This window comes from Coregonus lavaretus (genome assembly GCF_964263955.1).
Source record: "Coregonus lavaretus genome assembly, chromosome: 10".
In the NCBI taxonomy this organism is placed as follows: Eukaryota; Metazoa; Chordata; class Actinopteri; order Salmoniformes; family Salmonidae; genus Coregonus; species Coregonus lavaretus.
In genome coordinates, this window is record NC_139997.1 from 57981978 (window position 1) to 57998981 (window position 17004).

General features: G+C 42.7%; 1 protein-coding gene across 1 annotated transcript in view; it reads left to right on the forward strand.

Moving 5' to 3' along the window:
• Positions 1 to 1233: 1233 nt before the first annotated feature.
• LOC311136663 (sarcoplasmic/endoplasmic reticulum calcium ATPase 1-like) overlaps positions 1234 to 17004 on the forward strand; it is a 69756-nt gene continuing 53985 nt past the window's right edge. Inside the window, exon 1 of the mRNA XM_084170877.1 lies at positions 1234 to 1556. Within this exon, the coding sequence (XP_084027003.1) occupies positions 1439 to 1556 (118 nt within the window). The 5' untranslated portion in view covers positions 1234 to 1438. The remainder of the gene's footprint in view (positions 1557 to 17004) is intronic.

The window sequence follows — 17004 nt, forward strand, 5'->3', positions numbered from 1 at the left end:
AGACAGAGGGGGCCAAACCTGGTTTTGACCTGATGTAGTGGGAGGGATGTATGACTTGCTTTTCATTTAGTCATATTGGCCCCATTGGATGTATAGAGGGTCCACCATGGCTCCCCACCTCTAGTGGTAGGCATGTTTCTCAGAGTTGATCTATACCGTATAGTTCTGAAAGTTATGTAAGCGCTTTAAGTTATAAATAAGTTGAGCTGTGAGAGATAGAGGAGCCCAGCTGTGAGATAGGACATAACTAGAGCACCTTGTTCCCTTTATACTCCAAAAGTAGTCCTCCCAGCCCACTGCCTACTGCCTGCACCCTATACTACAGTACAGTACTGGGCCTTCTCATCTTCTGCATAGCCAGGGATAAGGAGATCTAACTGCAGTAAAGGCACATTGATGAGTCTTACATAAGAGGATACAACTTGGACCTACAACTTCCCCTTCCTTGTGTAGGTTACTCCTACCTCAACGTCTGAAATGAACAGTTTCACCACATCAATAAGTGGTGAGGTCAGAACTGAGAAAGGGTCAGAATGATTGAAGGATGACTCAGGTGCAGGCCTTTCAAGAACACTGAAAATGTATGCACTCACTAACTGTAAGTCGCTCTGGATAGGACTAAAATGTAAATGTAAATGTCCTTAGCTACCTCATAGTGTGAAGTTAAGTGCTGTGTATGAGTTGTGTGGTACTGGTAGTATTAGATCAGGCAACGTTTGATTACACTCAATTGGCAAACTATTTAGAGAGATGTAGGCCACCGCTATTCCGAGATGTACAAGAAAAGTAAAGTTTTATTTTCTGCGAGTGCGTTTAGGAGTCTTTAAGTACCAGCTTGCACAAGATGATGCACATAGGCCTACTCTTGCGCCAAAGGGGTAGAGCTATAACCTCGGTTTCAAGCATGAACTAATGACATATATGAAACATCTGTACCTTGAGAGTGATATCGTATTACCTCCTGTGACTTTTCATATGCAGTGCATAAGATATTTAACCGAGAAGACAAGGGCTTCCATATTTGGCTTACCAAAAGGATGTGGAGGATGTGGGAGTTGAACAGCGCTCTCCACTCAGGTAATGACAACCAATAGGAACGCAAGGGAGTGCTCAAACACGCTTACTCACGAAAGAGGCAGTCCCTCCCAGTACCAACACAACACACCTTCTGATTTTGATGAGGCGCGGACTGCAATCTTATCTATTGGGCAATAGCAGTGTCGCGAACAGGAATCCGGAATCAAATCGTCGGCTCGCAGAAGAGGAGACAGGTGACGGTCTACGCAGGCAGATCCACCTCCGCTTGGCAGTCTGAACGCAAGGCACATCGTTAGAAAACGACTGTTGTTTATTAGTCCTTTATTGTCGTAATAGATGTTATATATTTAACTACATGACTTTTCATTTAATTGTTTAGCTAGTCAGTTCTAACTCCGAGATGGATAACGCGCACACTAAATCCGCATCTGAAGTTTTAGAGAACTTTGGTGTGAATGAAAACACTGGACTCACCCTTGAACAAGTGAAATCCAATTTAGAAAAATATGGACCTAACGGTGAGTAGGAAACATATTGTTGCTGATGTTGTATTTTCACTGTTATTCAGTTTACCTGCGTGAGTGTTGAATGCAATTCTACCACGGGCACGGATATCATTGCCCAGTTTAGGGAAATTGGTTACATTATTTCCCCGCGCCTTATTGGAAAACGTACAGGTTGAAAACACGAATATCAGTCGCCTACAGCCTGTAATTGTTCCTTCCAGCCTACATATTTAGACTGATCTTATGCGCGAGGCTACTCACCGCTGTTTTAAAGTCATTTATCGTACTTCACCGAGCTACATTGCGTTTCTCGCTCTGCACAAAGTTGTGTGGGGAAGGACGCACGATCGAGGCACTGAACCCGAACGCTACGCTCCTCATCACGGATCGGACTGTGTGAAAACGTGAACTTGATTATTAATAGTATATGCTATTAATGTTACACCTGTATTGACGCAGGAAGTATATCACATCCGTTTTGCAATGCATTTATGGAGAGCCTTTGGGGTATAATAATAATGCCACGTTCATTAACGACAACATATTCATTAAGAATATTATTTTGTGTAACACTTTCAATTTGGGGCTGATGCCATGGTAGGCTACTGGGGCATTTAGTGATCTTTTTGGTGATAATTATGTATTCCACCATGACACCCCCATTGGAGGGACAGGGGGTTGGCCAAAACGACATGCTTAACACGGCACACCCACATAGTTGGTTTTAGTTCCATAATGACAATGAGAACATTTATAAAATGAGGAAACTCTCTTACTCTACTTCTGAGAGAAAGCTATACATCAGTGCTGACGTGTGTGTAATCTGCAAACAAAATTCCAGGGCCATCGCTCAATGTGCACAAGGGGTTTTTATAGGCTACAACATGTTGATGCTGCAGCAGCATCATGTTGAACGTATTTTGTTCCATGAGTTTATTGTGTTTAATCCCCCAGTTAAAGCCCTCATCTCGAATGTAGAGATGGTGGTCTTTAATTTATGTGTTGTATTGAACTTGGCGTCTGTCAACACCGTTACTACTGTCCTTCTGAGTCTATGGCCTGCCATTAATTTGCATGGTGGCTGGTGTCGTTTAGCCATAGAGGAGAGCTGCTGTTTTGTCAGAGTGAAACAGCAGTCCTTTGTTGCACAGACCTACCCAGAGGCTTATGTGTGGCTTCGATGACTTCATGGAAAAATAAATGTCTTGTTGCAGATAGCATCTTCCACTGTTAGCTGTGTGAATTGACTTCCTCTCTCGCTGTGTGTGTTTGTGGTGTGTGTGTGTGTGTGTGTTTGCAGAGATAAATGCTTAAGGGAATACCCTTTTCTTTCTTGGCTGTAAACCAGGGTCACGTTCACCAGGGCACAACGTTTTGGAACATTCAGATATAAATATATTGAGTAGAACAAACATGCCTCTCTGACATGTAGAATAAGCAATCTTGTCAGTTCTTTTCATGACATTTCTATCTGCAACATTCCACACTGTTTGCCTGTTGAACGTGGCCTATGTCTTTCTCAACACAGCCAACAACACATTAAACAGCTGTGTTGCTATTAGCTGTTTTAGTAGCTACATGTCTCAGCTGAGTGATGTGTGTAGCATACTGAATGGCTCATTCCCTCTACTGACAAACCGACCACAACCTGCCTTTGTAGTTGACTGCAATTACTTAATGTGAGTTTGGTGTTTGTTGCAGGGAGGGAGCCACTGTTCTCTGTGTGTGGGCGGCATCCATTTCTATTACAAACCCTCCATGATTACTTCTCTCTCTCTGACACAGGGACAGGTTGTTTCCATACAGGAGCTGTGCAGTAGACTTATTATATAGCCATAATCATTACACACAGACAACATGGCCACAAACAAAGAAGTCCTGTAATCTAACCTCTTACTAGTAAACACAGACACAGGATTAAGTAGGTTATTGCTGCATGGCAGTACCCTGGGGGTACCTGGCCAGGCTGGCCTGTCTATAGGGGGAAGACTGATAAGGGCATATTTGTGGCAGAGAAAAATCTATTGAATAATATATTTGGGGGTACAGTAACCAAAAAAGGTTATGAATTAGGGAAGCCCCCTCAGATCCCTTTGTGTTTTCCACTCTGCTGTAGGAGGTACTAGCAGCATTCCAGGGGAAGATATATGGCGTGCCAGTTTTGTAGACGCAGACATAACATTCCTACGTCAGCACAGGACGGGACGGGAGGCCTATTTCACGCTCTGTCTGGCCCTGGAACTCCCCTGGATGGAGTGTCTGACCACCGGGGTTGTGTTCATTAGGCACCGAATGGAAATTAAAAAGGACTGGACTATATGGATTTGCTCGTTTCGTTTTGTGTTGGAAAACGTTTTGCTACTGTTTTCCCTAATGATCACGACCATGGGCATTGGAGGGGAGACCCCATTTTAAGCCCGATGATCGTCACTGTTGGTACTACTGTCTGAGGTTAAAGATGAAACTTATGCCCTGGCAGTGGTGGTTGGTGCCTTGTGGTTTCTGTTTTCCTAGCTTAGTACACAGACTTGTGTTTTAGGCCTGCTTTTTCTGCCTCACCCCTAGTCAAACCTGTGGTATCATTATGGAGGCCATATCCTCTTTTATTTTGAAACTGTTAGAGGGGGAAAACATTTTTGTTATGGCTTTCTGGTCTGAGGTCACACAACACAAACGTTTCAACAATGTGTTTTATCTCATATTCAAAACTGGGACATTTGGTGGGTTGATGACATGAATATGGTCAAAATGTTGGATGTCAATTAATGAGTTGGTTTTTTTAATTATTTGTTGTGTACACACAGTGATAAACACTAACAAGCAGAGTATTCATCTTCTTTCCTTCCTGTTAAGAGGAACAGCCAAACTAGTCAAATTATTTTGCACTAACATTACATCTTAACCTCCATCTTTCGACTGTGAAACAGGATGTTCTAGACTAGCTGATGTGGTCTCTTCACGTCTGTCTTGAAAAGGGCATTTCAAGCAACCTTGATCTCGATCTCTCATGTGCCTTTATCAAATGTCATCAGCATGTGATTTCAAATCTTGTAAAAAAATTTTTTGGCCAATTAATTTTCTCAGAAATAAGGTGATTTGATTGATCAAACTGTACTTGTTGTTTTTGTGTACTACTGTTGCACTGAGATCAGCTCCTAGCTCCAGATGCATCATGTTTTAGGGACAGTACTGTAAATAGCTGTAGCTGTGTTGGTCCCACTCCCAGATGTTGGAAAGTTGGCCAGGTCTCAGAGCCTCAGTGACCTTCTCTACAAAGCCATGAGGGGAGGAGGTGGTGGGAGGTTGGCTGGCCTTCTGTCCTCACTGCCCATTGCGACTCACTCTCAGTGGCCTTGCTACTTCAGTTCACCCCCCCCCATGTGCACAGACACAGACACATGTGCACAGACTGCGCACAGCAACACATACAGCCGTACACACAAACACACTTGCACTCATAAGCGTTCATGTGCACAGCCAGCCAGACACACACACACACACACACACACAAATACACACTCACTTTTTGTCTGCTGGTGTGACTTGTGAAGACCGCAACTCAGTGTGTGCAGAGTAAAAGAAGCCATAGCCAGGTCTGAACGTGCAATGGCGGACTTACCATTAGGCAGAACAGGCAATTGCCTCAGGTCTTACATCATCAAGGGGCCGCGTGAGCTGGGCATAATATTTATATTATTTTACTAGTAATAATTTTATTTTATTTTTTTTCTCCGCTTGAGTCCCCCTCCCCCCCATGCTCCACTCGAGTTCCCATTTATTGTTTCACACGATATGATTGCAAATGGGACTTTCATTGAAATTAAGCTGCATCAATGAGACACTTTCAGGGTGGGGCATAAAAAAGAAAAATAAAGATGATTTAATTTTAACTGACAAAATACCTTACTAAACGCATTTCTTTAGTAAAAAGACAGGTGCTGCTGATAATATTGCCATCTCGCCGAGGACATGTATGTGTAGCCCATGTATCTGATGGTATGTCAAACTATTTTTGTCCAGACAGCATCAGATACATGGGCTACATATATTAAGATAGAGGGGCGCTGTTTGGCTTGCTCGAACGTGTTTCCTTGTGTTTGATGCCATTCTGTTCGCTCCATTCCAGCCATTTATTATGAGCCGTCCTCCCCTCAGCAGCCTCCACTGCCCCAAACCTACTACGGGTAAAACAGAAACACACCCTGGGTGACCAGAACCCTACAATAATCACCCATGTTTTGTTAATAGGAAAAAATGTATGTAATAATTAATAATAATATGCCATTTAGCAGACGCTTTTATCCAAAGCGACTTAGTCATGTGTGCATAAATTTTTACGTATGGGTGGTCCCGGGGATCGAACCCACTACCCTGGCGTTACAAGCGCCATGCTCTACCAATTGAGCTACAAGTTTAAAATGTATATAAAACTCTTCCTGTTTTGATGTTTATTCTGCAAATGGTGTTAGGGTTTGGCTTCTGTTAAAACATCCTGTTTTATTTTAATGCCATAGCCATAATATATCATATCATTGTGCAATACATTACTCAATATTACTGTATAACCACAACTCCTACTCAGTTACTATTTCCTTGTTGGAAAAGGAGCATACTGTTGATGCATATCCTGTGACACAACACTTTGTCCAACCCTGACTTCCACTGTAGAATGTGTACAGTATGTGAGAGTTCAACCTGGTCTCAGAGCAAAACGCATTATACAGTCAGGTCCATAAGTATTTGGACAGTGACACAATTTGCATCATTTTGGCTCTGTAATGGCCTCCACAATGGATTTGAAAGGAAACAATCAAGATGCGCTTTAAGTGTAGACTTGAATCTTTAATTTAAGGGTTTTGTCAAAATTATTGTATGAACCCACGGTTAATTTTTATACATCCTGCTGCTTTTGTCAGCAGTCACCACATCAATAAATACAAGGTAACCCGTTCCATTGGCAGCCATACATGCCCACACCATAACACTACCTCCACCATGCTTCACAGATGAGGTGATATGCTTCGGTTCATGAGCAGTTCCTTCCCTTCTCCATACTCTTCTCTTCCCATCATTCTGGTACAAGTTGATCTGGTCTTCCTGTTTCTGAGGCTTACCAATGGTTACATCTTGTGGTAACTCTGAATTTACTCTGGTGAAGTCTTCTCTTGATTGTTGACTTTGACACAGATACACCTACCTCCTGGAGGGTGTTCTTGATCTGGCCAACTGTTGTGAAGGGGTTTTTCTTCACCAGGGAAATAATTATTCTGTCATCCACCACAGCTGTTTTCCATGGTCTTCCAGGCCCTTTGGTGTTCCTGAGCTCACCAGTGTGTTCTTCCTTTTTTAAGAATGTACCAAATAGTTGATTTGGCCACACCTAATGTTTTTGCTATCTCTCTGATGGGTTTGTTTTGATTTTTGAGTCTAATGATGGCTTGCTTCACTGGCAGTGACAGCTCTTTGGACTTCATATTGAGGGTTAACAGCAACAGATTCCAAATGCAAATGCCACACTTGAAATCAACTCTAGACCTTTTATCTGCTTCCTTGTAAATGAACTAATGAGGGAATAACACACACCTGGCCATGGAACAGCTGAGCAGCCAATTGTCCAATTACTTTTGGTCCCTTAAAAAGGGGGGACCACATAAAAAGTACTGTAATTCCTACACCGTTCACCCGATTTGGATGTAAATATTTTTAAATACCCTCAAATTAAAGCTGAAAGTCTGCACTTTCTGCTCATGTTCATTATTTAATTTCAACTCCAATATGCTGTGGTAGACAGCTAAAATAATGTGTCCAAATATTTATGGACCTGACTGTATGTTACAAAAATCTGTGCCACGCCATTTAGTATGATAGTTGTCATGACGTTAGGTCATACAATATAATATGAATTGTAGGATGTATAGTATGTTACAAATTACAATTCGTATGATCTGTTACAAATTGCAGTCTGTACAATATGTTACAAATTTGAAATAAGTATTATATGTTAGAATTCCAATTTGTTGTGGCTAACGTTTGCTAGGTGGCTAACTTTAACTTGGTCGCAAGCTAGGTTAGGGGAAGGGTTTAGCTAACATGCTACGTAATTGCAAAGTAGCTAAAAATTAGTAAATAGTGGGCTAAAATGCTAAAGGTGTCCGTAATGAGATTCGAACATGCAACCTTTGGGTTGCTAGACGTTTGCGTTATATGCCCGACCAACCACCCTACTTTCGTTTTTGCCTTAAGTAACCTACTGTCTTATCGAACATAATGTCATACTAAATGGGTCAAATAATGTAACCTAACGTAACTTATCATACTAAATGGAGTTTCAGGGATTTTAGTAACATATAATACGTTTTGCTCTGTGACCAGGCTGGAGAGTAATCAGTTATCTACTATTTCCTGTCAAATACTACTTCCTCTCAAACTAACCCTGCCCCTTACACACTTCCACTCTTCATATCACTGTTTACTCCTTTAATTGTATTGCAGCCAGCATTGCAACTGCAAATAATTATTCCTTCCTGTTTAAATAGAAAATTGTGTTTTATAACACTTTGGAGAGGCGAGTTTAACAGAATGTCTTCAGTCCTTGAGGTGTCGAGTCATGTCCCTCGTCCAGTGGGCTCTGTTCTGTTCTACTTTGCAGAGTAAAGCATTTGGGATCCTGTGCTAACTTATCCCTCTTTTTTCATTCTCTCCTCCCACCTCTGCAGTCAGTCACAGACTCACTGTGGCCTTCTTGAGATAGATGTTGAGTCACTGAGCTAAGCAGAAGCAGCTCTGAGCTGAGCTGCAAGCACGCACCCACGTGTTTGATCAGCCATTCAGTCAAACTGATTAACCCTCATACTACCAACATATTTTACAGACATGGATTTTTATGACACTATCGGGGGGGGGGGGGGGGGGGGGGGGAACAACAATCATAACAAAATATCAACTGAATTATTATCAAAACATAATTAAAAATGTAAATAATGTTATCTGAAAAAATATATAACAGAAACAGCATAATTACAGGACATTTGCATATTCTGTAAAACGAAAATATAAATGGTCCCTTAAATGTGCAGCTTTTTTCCAAAGTACAGTACACATTAGTACTAAAAAGCTAATTTTACCATCAGTTGATTGTAGTATCATTTTAGTTTTTATATAATAATAATATATAATATGCCATTTAGCAGACGCTTTTATCCAAAGCGACTTACAGTCATGCGTGCATACATTTTTTTTTTTTTTTGTGTATGGGTGGTCCCGGGGATCGAACCCACTACCTTGGCGTTACAAGCGCCGTCCTCTACCAGCTGAGCTACAGAGGACCACATTTTTAGAAATGTGAAATAAATATACATTTGTGTAAAAACACAGAGATGGATAGAGGACCCAACCGCTATGTAAGCCATTCCACCATTTTAAAGTAGTCAACAGGGTGGGATGAGTTGGGAGCTATCAGTGAATGATCACAGCATTTTCTTCATCTTAACATTGTGTGCAATGGTTTGTAAATGGTTTTAACAGTACCATCTAGTGGCCACAAATGAATGACACAAGAATTGGTTCAGGACTCCAACACTGCAGGTGGTGGTAAATCACGAAAATAAGATGTATGCATTTATCAAACACAAAATAAGAAAATGTACTACTTCAAAATGGAGATTGCCTCAATGGCGCTGTCCGTGCGTTCACAGCCGCCATAATGGGACCGATAGAATGATGATACTGTAGCTCTATCCATCTCTGTGGTTAAAAACGACTGCCATTTAAAGGGCCAGTACACCAACATTTTAAATGTACTCAATTTGATTGACATAAAGTGATCCATCCATTGCTCCTGAGAGACAATCACCAAAAATACAGCTAAGTTTTCTATATTTACTTAAAGGGATGCTTCGGGATTTTGGCAATGAGACCCTTTATTTACTTCAGTCAGATGAACTCATGGATACCCTTTTTATGTCTCTGCCTCTAGTATGAAGGAAGGTAGAGTTAGTTTCGCAAGCCAATGGTAACTAGCATTAGCGGCATGACTGGAAGTCTATGGTGGATCTACTGGCATACCTGCCGTTACATAGACTTCCAGTCATTGTGCTAACGCTAGTAAGCAATTGCGCAATGGGGGGGTTGTCGTCGAGTGGGCAGATGAGCCTGGGATACAGTATTTTCAACCTAACTTCTGTTTCTTCTGAAAAACGGCAGTGGGGACTCCACAGGCATCTTTCTACGCCTGCTACATTAGGTTAGTCACCCTGATCATGATACTCTCATAAAGATACTGTGAGTACTCCTCTTCTGTACCTCCATATTGGAGTGTAGTAAGGACTGACTTACTGAATGAACTCCATCCCCTGCCCTCACACTGACCTGATGGGGGCTATCCAATCAGGCAGTGACATACACACAAACACCAGACCCTTACACACTCATGGTTACACACCTCTGCCTCTCCAGGGAATGAAGGTGCACCCTCCTCCACCCTCCATTTCTATTAATATGAATGATTAAATGATTGACATGCTCCCGAGTGGCGCAGCGGTCTAAGGCACTGCATCTCGGTGCTTGAGGCGTCACTACAGACCCCCTGGTTCAATTCCAGGCTGTATCACAACCGGCCGTGATTGGGAGTCCCATAGGGCGGCGCACAATTGGGAAAGCGTCGTCCGGGTTTGGTCGGTGTAGGCCGTCATTGTAAATAAGAATTTGTTCTTAACTGACTTGCCTAGTTAAATAAAGGTTAAAAATAATAATAATAACAAAATCCACAGAGTAGTGTGTTAAAGTCTATGGCCCTTATCATTCACATCTAATACATTATATGGTTAATGCATGCATACCTTTGGGGGTCAGAGGAAGGTGCAGTGGGTCACCAGAGTTCACCATTATACCATTTCTAGACCAGATTTGTATTCCCACAGCATAGCTACAGTGTCAGTCTGGCTTGCCCTGGGTCTTTAACTCTCAGACAGACCGAGTGCTATAGCTGACTGCTCTGCTTTGCTCTGCTCTCTATGGCCTTCTGCTATTTATTTTAATAACACTGGCTATTTTCCTGAGTGCAGCACTAGACCAACTCTACGGGCCGACCGAGGGCATCTCCTGGCCACCCGTTTATTATCCCACTGTAAATGTATTTTATTTAACCTTTTATTTAACTAGGCATCACCGCCTACTGCTCGGCATCCGACCGTAAGGCGCTACAGAAGGTAGTGCATACGGCTCAGTACATCACTGGGGCCAAGCTTCCTGCCATCCAGGACCTATATACTAGGTGGTGTCAGAGGAAGGCCTAAGTCATAGACTGTTCTCTCTGCTACTGCACGGCAAGCGGTACCGGAGCGCCAAGTCTAGGTCCAAAAGGCTCCTTAACAGCTTCCACCCCAAGCCATAAGACTGCTGAACAATTAATCAAATGGCCACCTGGACTATTTACATTTACGTCACGACAAGAGACACCACCACACTACATAAAGAGAGACCTAAGACAACAACAAAGTATGGTAGCAACACAACATGACAGCAACACGGTAGCAACACAACATGGCAGCAGCACAACATGGTAGCAGCACAAAACATGGTACACACATTATTGGGCACAGACAACGGCACAAAGGGCAAGAAGGTAGAGACAACAATACATCACGCGAAGCAGCCACAAGTGTCAGTAAGAATGTCCATGATCGAGTCTTTGAATGAAGAAATGGATATAAAACTGTCCAGTTTGAGTGTTTTTTGCAGCTCATTCCAGTCGATAGCTGCAGCGAACTGAAAAGAGGAGCGACCCAGGGATGTGTGTGCTTTGGGGAACTTTAACAGAATGTGACTGGCAGAACAGGTGTTGTATGTGGAGGATGAGGGATGCAGTAGGTATCTCAGATAGGGTTGAGTGTGGCCTAAGAGGGTTTTTATAAAGGCACCAGCAGTAAAGTTCACTTTAGATGCCCAGAGAGCCACGGCGTGTCCCAAATGACACCCTGTTCCGTATTTAGTGCACAACCTTTGACCTATAGTGGCTTGCGAAAGTATTCACCACCGTTGGCGTTTTTCCTATTTTGTTCCTTACAACGTGGAATTAAAATGGATTTTTTGGGGGTTTGTATCATTTGATTTACACAACATGCCTACCACTTTGAAGATGCAAAATATGTTTTCTTGTGAAACAAACAAGAAATAAGACAAACTGAACTTGAGCGTGCATAACTATTCACTCCCCCCCAAAGTCAATACTTTGTAGAGCTACCTTTTGCAGCAATTACAGCTGCAAGTCTCTTGGGGCATGTCTCTATAAGCTTGGCACATCTAGCCACTGGGATTTTTGCCCATTCTTCAAGGCAAAACTGCTCCAGCTCCTTCAAGTTGGATAGGTTCCGCTGGTGTACAGCAATCTTTAAGTCATACCACAGATTCTCAAATGGATTGAGGTCTGGGCTTTGACTAGGCCATTCCAAGACATGTAAATGTTTCCCCTTAAACCACTCGAGTGTTGCTTTAGCAGTATGCTTAGGGTCATTGTCCTGCTGGAAGGTGAACCTCCGTCCCAGGCTCAAATCTCTGGAAGACTGAAACAGGTTTCCCTCAAGAATTTCCCTGTATTTAGCGCCATCCATCATTCCTTCAATTCTGACCAGTTTCCCAGTCCCTGCTGATAAAAAAAAAAAAAAAACATCCCCACAGCATGATGCTGCCACCACCATGCTTCACTGTGGGGATGGTGTTCTCGGGGTAATGAGAGGTGTTGGGTTTGCGCCAGACATAGCATTTTCCTTGATGGCCAAAAAGCTAATTTTTAGTCTCATCTGACCAGAGTACCTTCTTCCATATGTTTGGGGAGTCTCCCACATGGCTTTTGGCAAACACCAAACGTGTTTGCTTATTTCTTTCTTTAAGCAATGGCTTTTTTCTGGCCACTCTTCCGTAAAGCCCAGCTCTGTGGAGTGTACGGCTTAAAGTGGTCCTATGGACAGATACTCCAATCTCCTCTGTGGAGCTTTGCAACTCCTTCAGGGTTATCTTTGGTCTCTTTGTTGCCTCTCTGATTAATGCCCTCCTTGCCTGGTCCGTGAGTTTTGGTGGGCGGCCCTCTCTTGGCAGGTTTGTTGTGGTGCCATATTCTTTCTATTTTTTAATAATGGATTTAATGGTGCTCCGTGGGATGTTCAACGTTTCAGATATTTTTTTATAACCCAACCCTGATCTGTACTTCTCCACAACTTTGTCCCTGACCTGTTTGGAGAGCTCCTTGGTCTTCATGGTGCCGCTTGCTTGGTGGTGCCCCTTGCTTAGTGGTGTTGCAGACTCTGGGGCCTTTCAGAACAGGTGTGTGTGTGTGTGTGTGTGTGTGTGTGTATGTGTATGTATATATATACTGAGATCATGTGACACTTAGATTGCACACAGGTGGACTTTATTTAACTAATTATGTGACTTCTGAAGGTAATTGGTTGCACCAGATCTTATTTAGGGGCTTCATAGCAAAGGGGGTGAATACATATGCACGCACCACTTTTCCGTTATTTGTTGAAAGATTTTGTTTTCATTTCACTTCACCAATTTGGACTATTTTGTGTATGTCCATTACATGAAATCCAAATAAAAATCAATTTAAGTTACAGGCTGTAATGCAACAAAATAGGAAAAACGCCAAGGGGGATGAATACTTTTGCAAGGCACTGTATTCCCTAAATAGTGGTCAAAAGCAGTGCATGATACAGAGAATAGACTGCCATTTGGGATGCCAACCCAGTGTGTAGTGTAGTGTATAGTGTAGTGTAGAGATGTATCAAGTTTCTATGCATTGCATAACAATTATTTTGGGTTTTATAAAATGTGGGATCGGTGTTGGTGACGTTATCCAATGAAACACTGTTTTCCAGTAGTGTCCACAAGCCAATTAGCCATGGCAAACGTTCACATATTTACAGTTGAGCCTGAGAGTGCCTCGAAAATCTAGCCGTTGCTGTGCTTTCCATATTATTATGATGTGTAGTTTATAACTCTGCCTAATGATTAGAGCTGTAATGCTTTTAAAGGAGAAATTAAAGAAGTGTGCGTGCGTGCGTGCGTCTGAGTGTACTAGGAAGCTGTTGTGAAAGCTACTGTATCAGCAGATCCCATGTCCTAGTCATGATAGTACATTTCCTGCTGCTTCTCCTGGCTCTCTGTTGCTGTCTCTGGGTTCAAAAACTCTCTGAAATCTTTCAAATACTTTAAGGATCTGCTTTAGCCTGTCTGGAGTACCAGGTGGGCAGGGTTTGCACTTTAGCAAAGATTCCATTTGTCCCATTGCAACAGGCAAGCTCGATCAAGCCCAGCTAAAGTATTTTAAATGATTTCAAATGCTAGTTGAACCCAGGTTTGCTGGCCACGGGCTTGGACATGGAACACCTCTGTTCTGTTGTTGGCTACTGTAACCAGGAAGTGGTTCCCCACTGGTTGGACTGGTAGTGTCTAAACAGGCTGGCTCTTGTTTTCATTATCTGTCTGCACACGAGGGACGGGGGGCATGAGAGGTTGGTAGGGCGGGGGGGACAGAAAATAAGAGCAAGAGAGAGACATGAGAGATAAAGGGAGAGCCAGCAAGAGAAAAAAAGAGGCGTGGTGAAGTCTGTCGGAATGTGCCTGGGCAGGCTGAGGCTGACACAACCCAGATGACAACAGCAAGGAGGGAATCCTTGGCACAGAGTGCTGGGGAACCCCGTTCAGCCCTCCCTCCCTCCTTTCCTCCCTCCCTCCCTTGCTCCCGTCTAGCAAGCCTCCCTTTGTCTCTCCCTCCAGCAGTACTAGGAACTGCAGCCAGCCTTACACAAGTGGGGAGGCACAGCAATAGGGAAAAGGCCTTATTAAGGAAAACAGCGGGACAGTTTCCTCTAGTTCGCACAGACATTTCAGGAGGCTCTGGCACAGTGCAAAAGGGTTTAAAGTTCTCAGTGCAAAAAAGTTCTCCAAAAGGGTTTACCACGTTCAGCTCAGGGAAGTCACCTTGAGTCTCTACATGCATGGTGAAAGACTAAATACATTCTCATTTACAATGAGTCATCGTAGCTATACAGATGACTGTGTGTGAGGATGAGGCAAAAATGCTTCTGATGATGAAAAGACGATAAATATTTGAACAGATAATTGGTTAGGAACTAAGAAGGAATACAATGCTGTAGGGCTATGACTGAAATAACTTTTTGTTGTTGTTGCATTCACTAGTTGATATTTATGGTGCAGTTTTCAATGACAGTAGTTTCTCCTCTGCTTCATCTTGCCCCTCCACTCTGCCTACTTGGATAACATCATCAGTGGAAATATAGAAAGACAGAAGACTGTTCTTCCAAGCACAATACCCCCCTTTGTACTGCTGCAAGCCATTACGTTTTTCCATGTACTGTACGGACCCTGTCAATACAAAGCAATTTAATTAAAGGGTATTTTAACATGAAATGATCAAAATACTTCTCCTTTTTGCTTTCCTACTGGTTCATCGGAAAGTTGGTAGGAATAATTCAAAAGGTCCTGATTAACTCTAATTCCAATGGTCCTGAAATTATATTATTTTTCTTTCCGTGGCATGTGTGTCTGTGATGTTTGATCCCCATGTGAATCCTCCAATGCCAGTCCTTCCTTAGCAGAGTCAAAAGACGGTTTCAGAACACAGGATTTCCATCATGCTTTTAAACTGGCAGGATTTCCAGAATGACTTTAGAGTAAGACTGGAAATTGTAGCTAGTGAGAAGTTTCCTTGTTTCAATAATTAATATGGAGGTTTTTCCCCTCACATGGGCCCAGACAGACCAGTTTTACAGGAGGTCCTAGCTTTGCCATGGGAGTGTACTGCTATAGTATTTTCAGCATGTTTAGCACTCGATGTGAGGCATTGTGAGTTAGTGTTGGTGTAATGACCACAGTATTGATGGATGCATGGTGCAGTAAAGAGGGGTGGTTGCTCATAATTTTGTGGTGGGTGTTGTACCGTAGCTATAGTTGTGATCTCCATTCACTGTAGGCCAGATGCAGTGTGTTCTGCTGCTTGTCTCCCTCCCCCTCCCACACACTTCCTGCTTTGCATCCATCGCCCACACACACATCACTATCACCCGCCTGCCCGCTCGCTCAGTGACTAAACAACAGTACACACACACGTGCTCAAACACACACACACACACACACACACACACACACACACACACACACACACACACACACCATGTGTTACACAGCAATCACATTCACTGTACACCTGCAGCATTTAAAGTGAACATAAATTCTAATCGTCGTCTGTCTATCAAATTTCACAGTACATGACGCTCAGCCTTATCAATTATGTTTGAAAGCTGAAAAACGACACCGCTCTGAAACCGATCAAGTGAGAGCTGAAGAATAACACCATTGTTTTTAAATCGTCAGAGCGATGACAACAGACGGTAATCCTCTGACTAATCCTTTAGTTCAGAAATGCACTGCAATGATGAGGCTTCATTTATTTTATATCTAATCATAAGAATTAAGCTCCAGGATTCTGTGGAATTGAAATTAAATATAGAGATTTTTTTTTGTGCCTTTTTATTTAACTATGCAAGTCAATTAAGAACAAATTCTTATTTACAATGACTGCCTCCTGTGGGGACGGCGGCTGGGATAAAAAATTAAAATGTACAACAAACACACATCACGACAAGAGACACCACAACACTACATAAAGAGACCTAAGACGACAACACAGCATGACAACAACGCAGCGCAACATGGTAGCAACACAAACGTGGTTCAAACTTTGTTAGGCACAGACAACAGCACGAAGGGCAAAAAGGTAGAGACAACAATACATCATGCGAAGCAGCTACAACTGTCAGTAAGAGTGTCCATGATTGAGTCTTTGAATGTAAAGATGGAGATTAAACTGTTCAATGGCTTGTTTTTTGGAGCTCGTTCCAGTCGCTAGCTGCAGCAAACTGAAAAGAGTAGCAACCCAGGGATGTGTGTGCTTTGGGGACCTTTAACATGTGATTGCAGAACGGGTGCTGTTTGTGGAGGATGCGGGTTGCAGTAGGTATCTCAGATAGGACTCACTCCCCCCTAAGAGGGTTTTATAAATAAGCATCAACCAATGGGTCTTGTGCCGGGTATATAGAGATGGCCAGTTTTTTTTCAGAGGAGTATAGAGTGCAGTGATGTGTCCTATAAAGAGCATTGGTGGCAAATCAAGGCATTCGCATTACCTTTTGTTTTGGAGGTGTTCAGAACAAGGTTATCCGGCAGAGAAAGCTTACTGGACACTAATAAAGCTTTGTTGTAGAGCGTTTAACACAAAATCCGGGGAGTGGCCAGCTGAGTAAGACTATATCATCTGCAAATAAATGGATGAGAGAGCTTCCTACTGCCTGAGCTATGTTGTTGATGTAAATTGAGAAGAACGTGAGGCCTAGGATGGAGCCTTGGGGTGCTCCCTTGGTGACAGACAGTGGATGAGACAGCA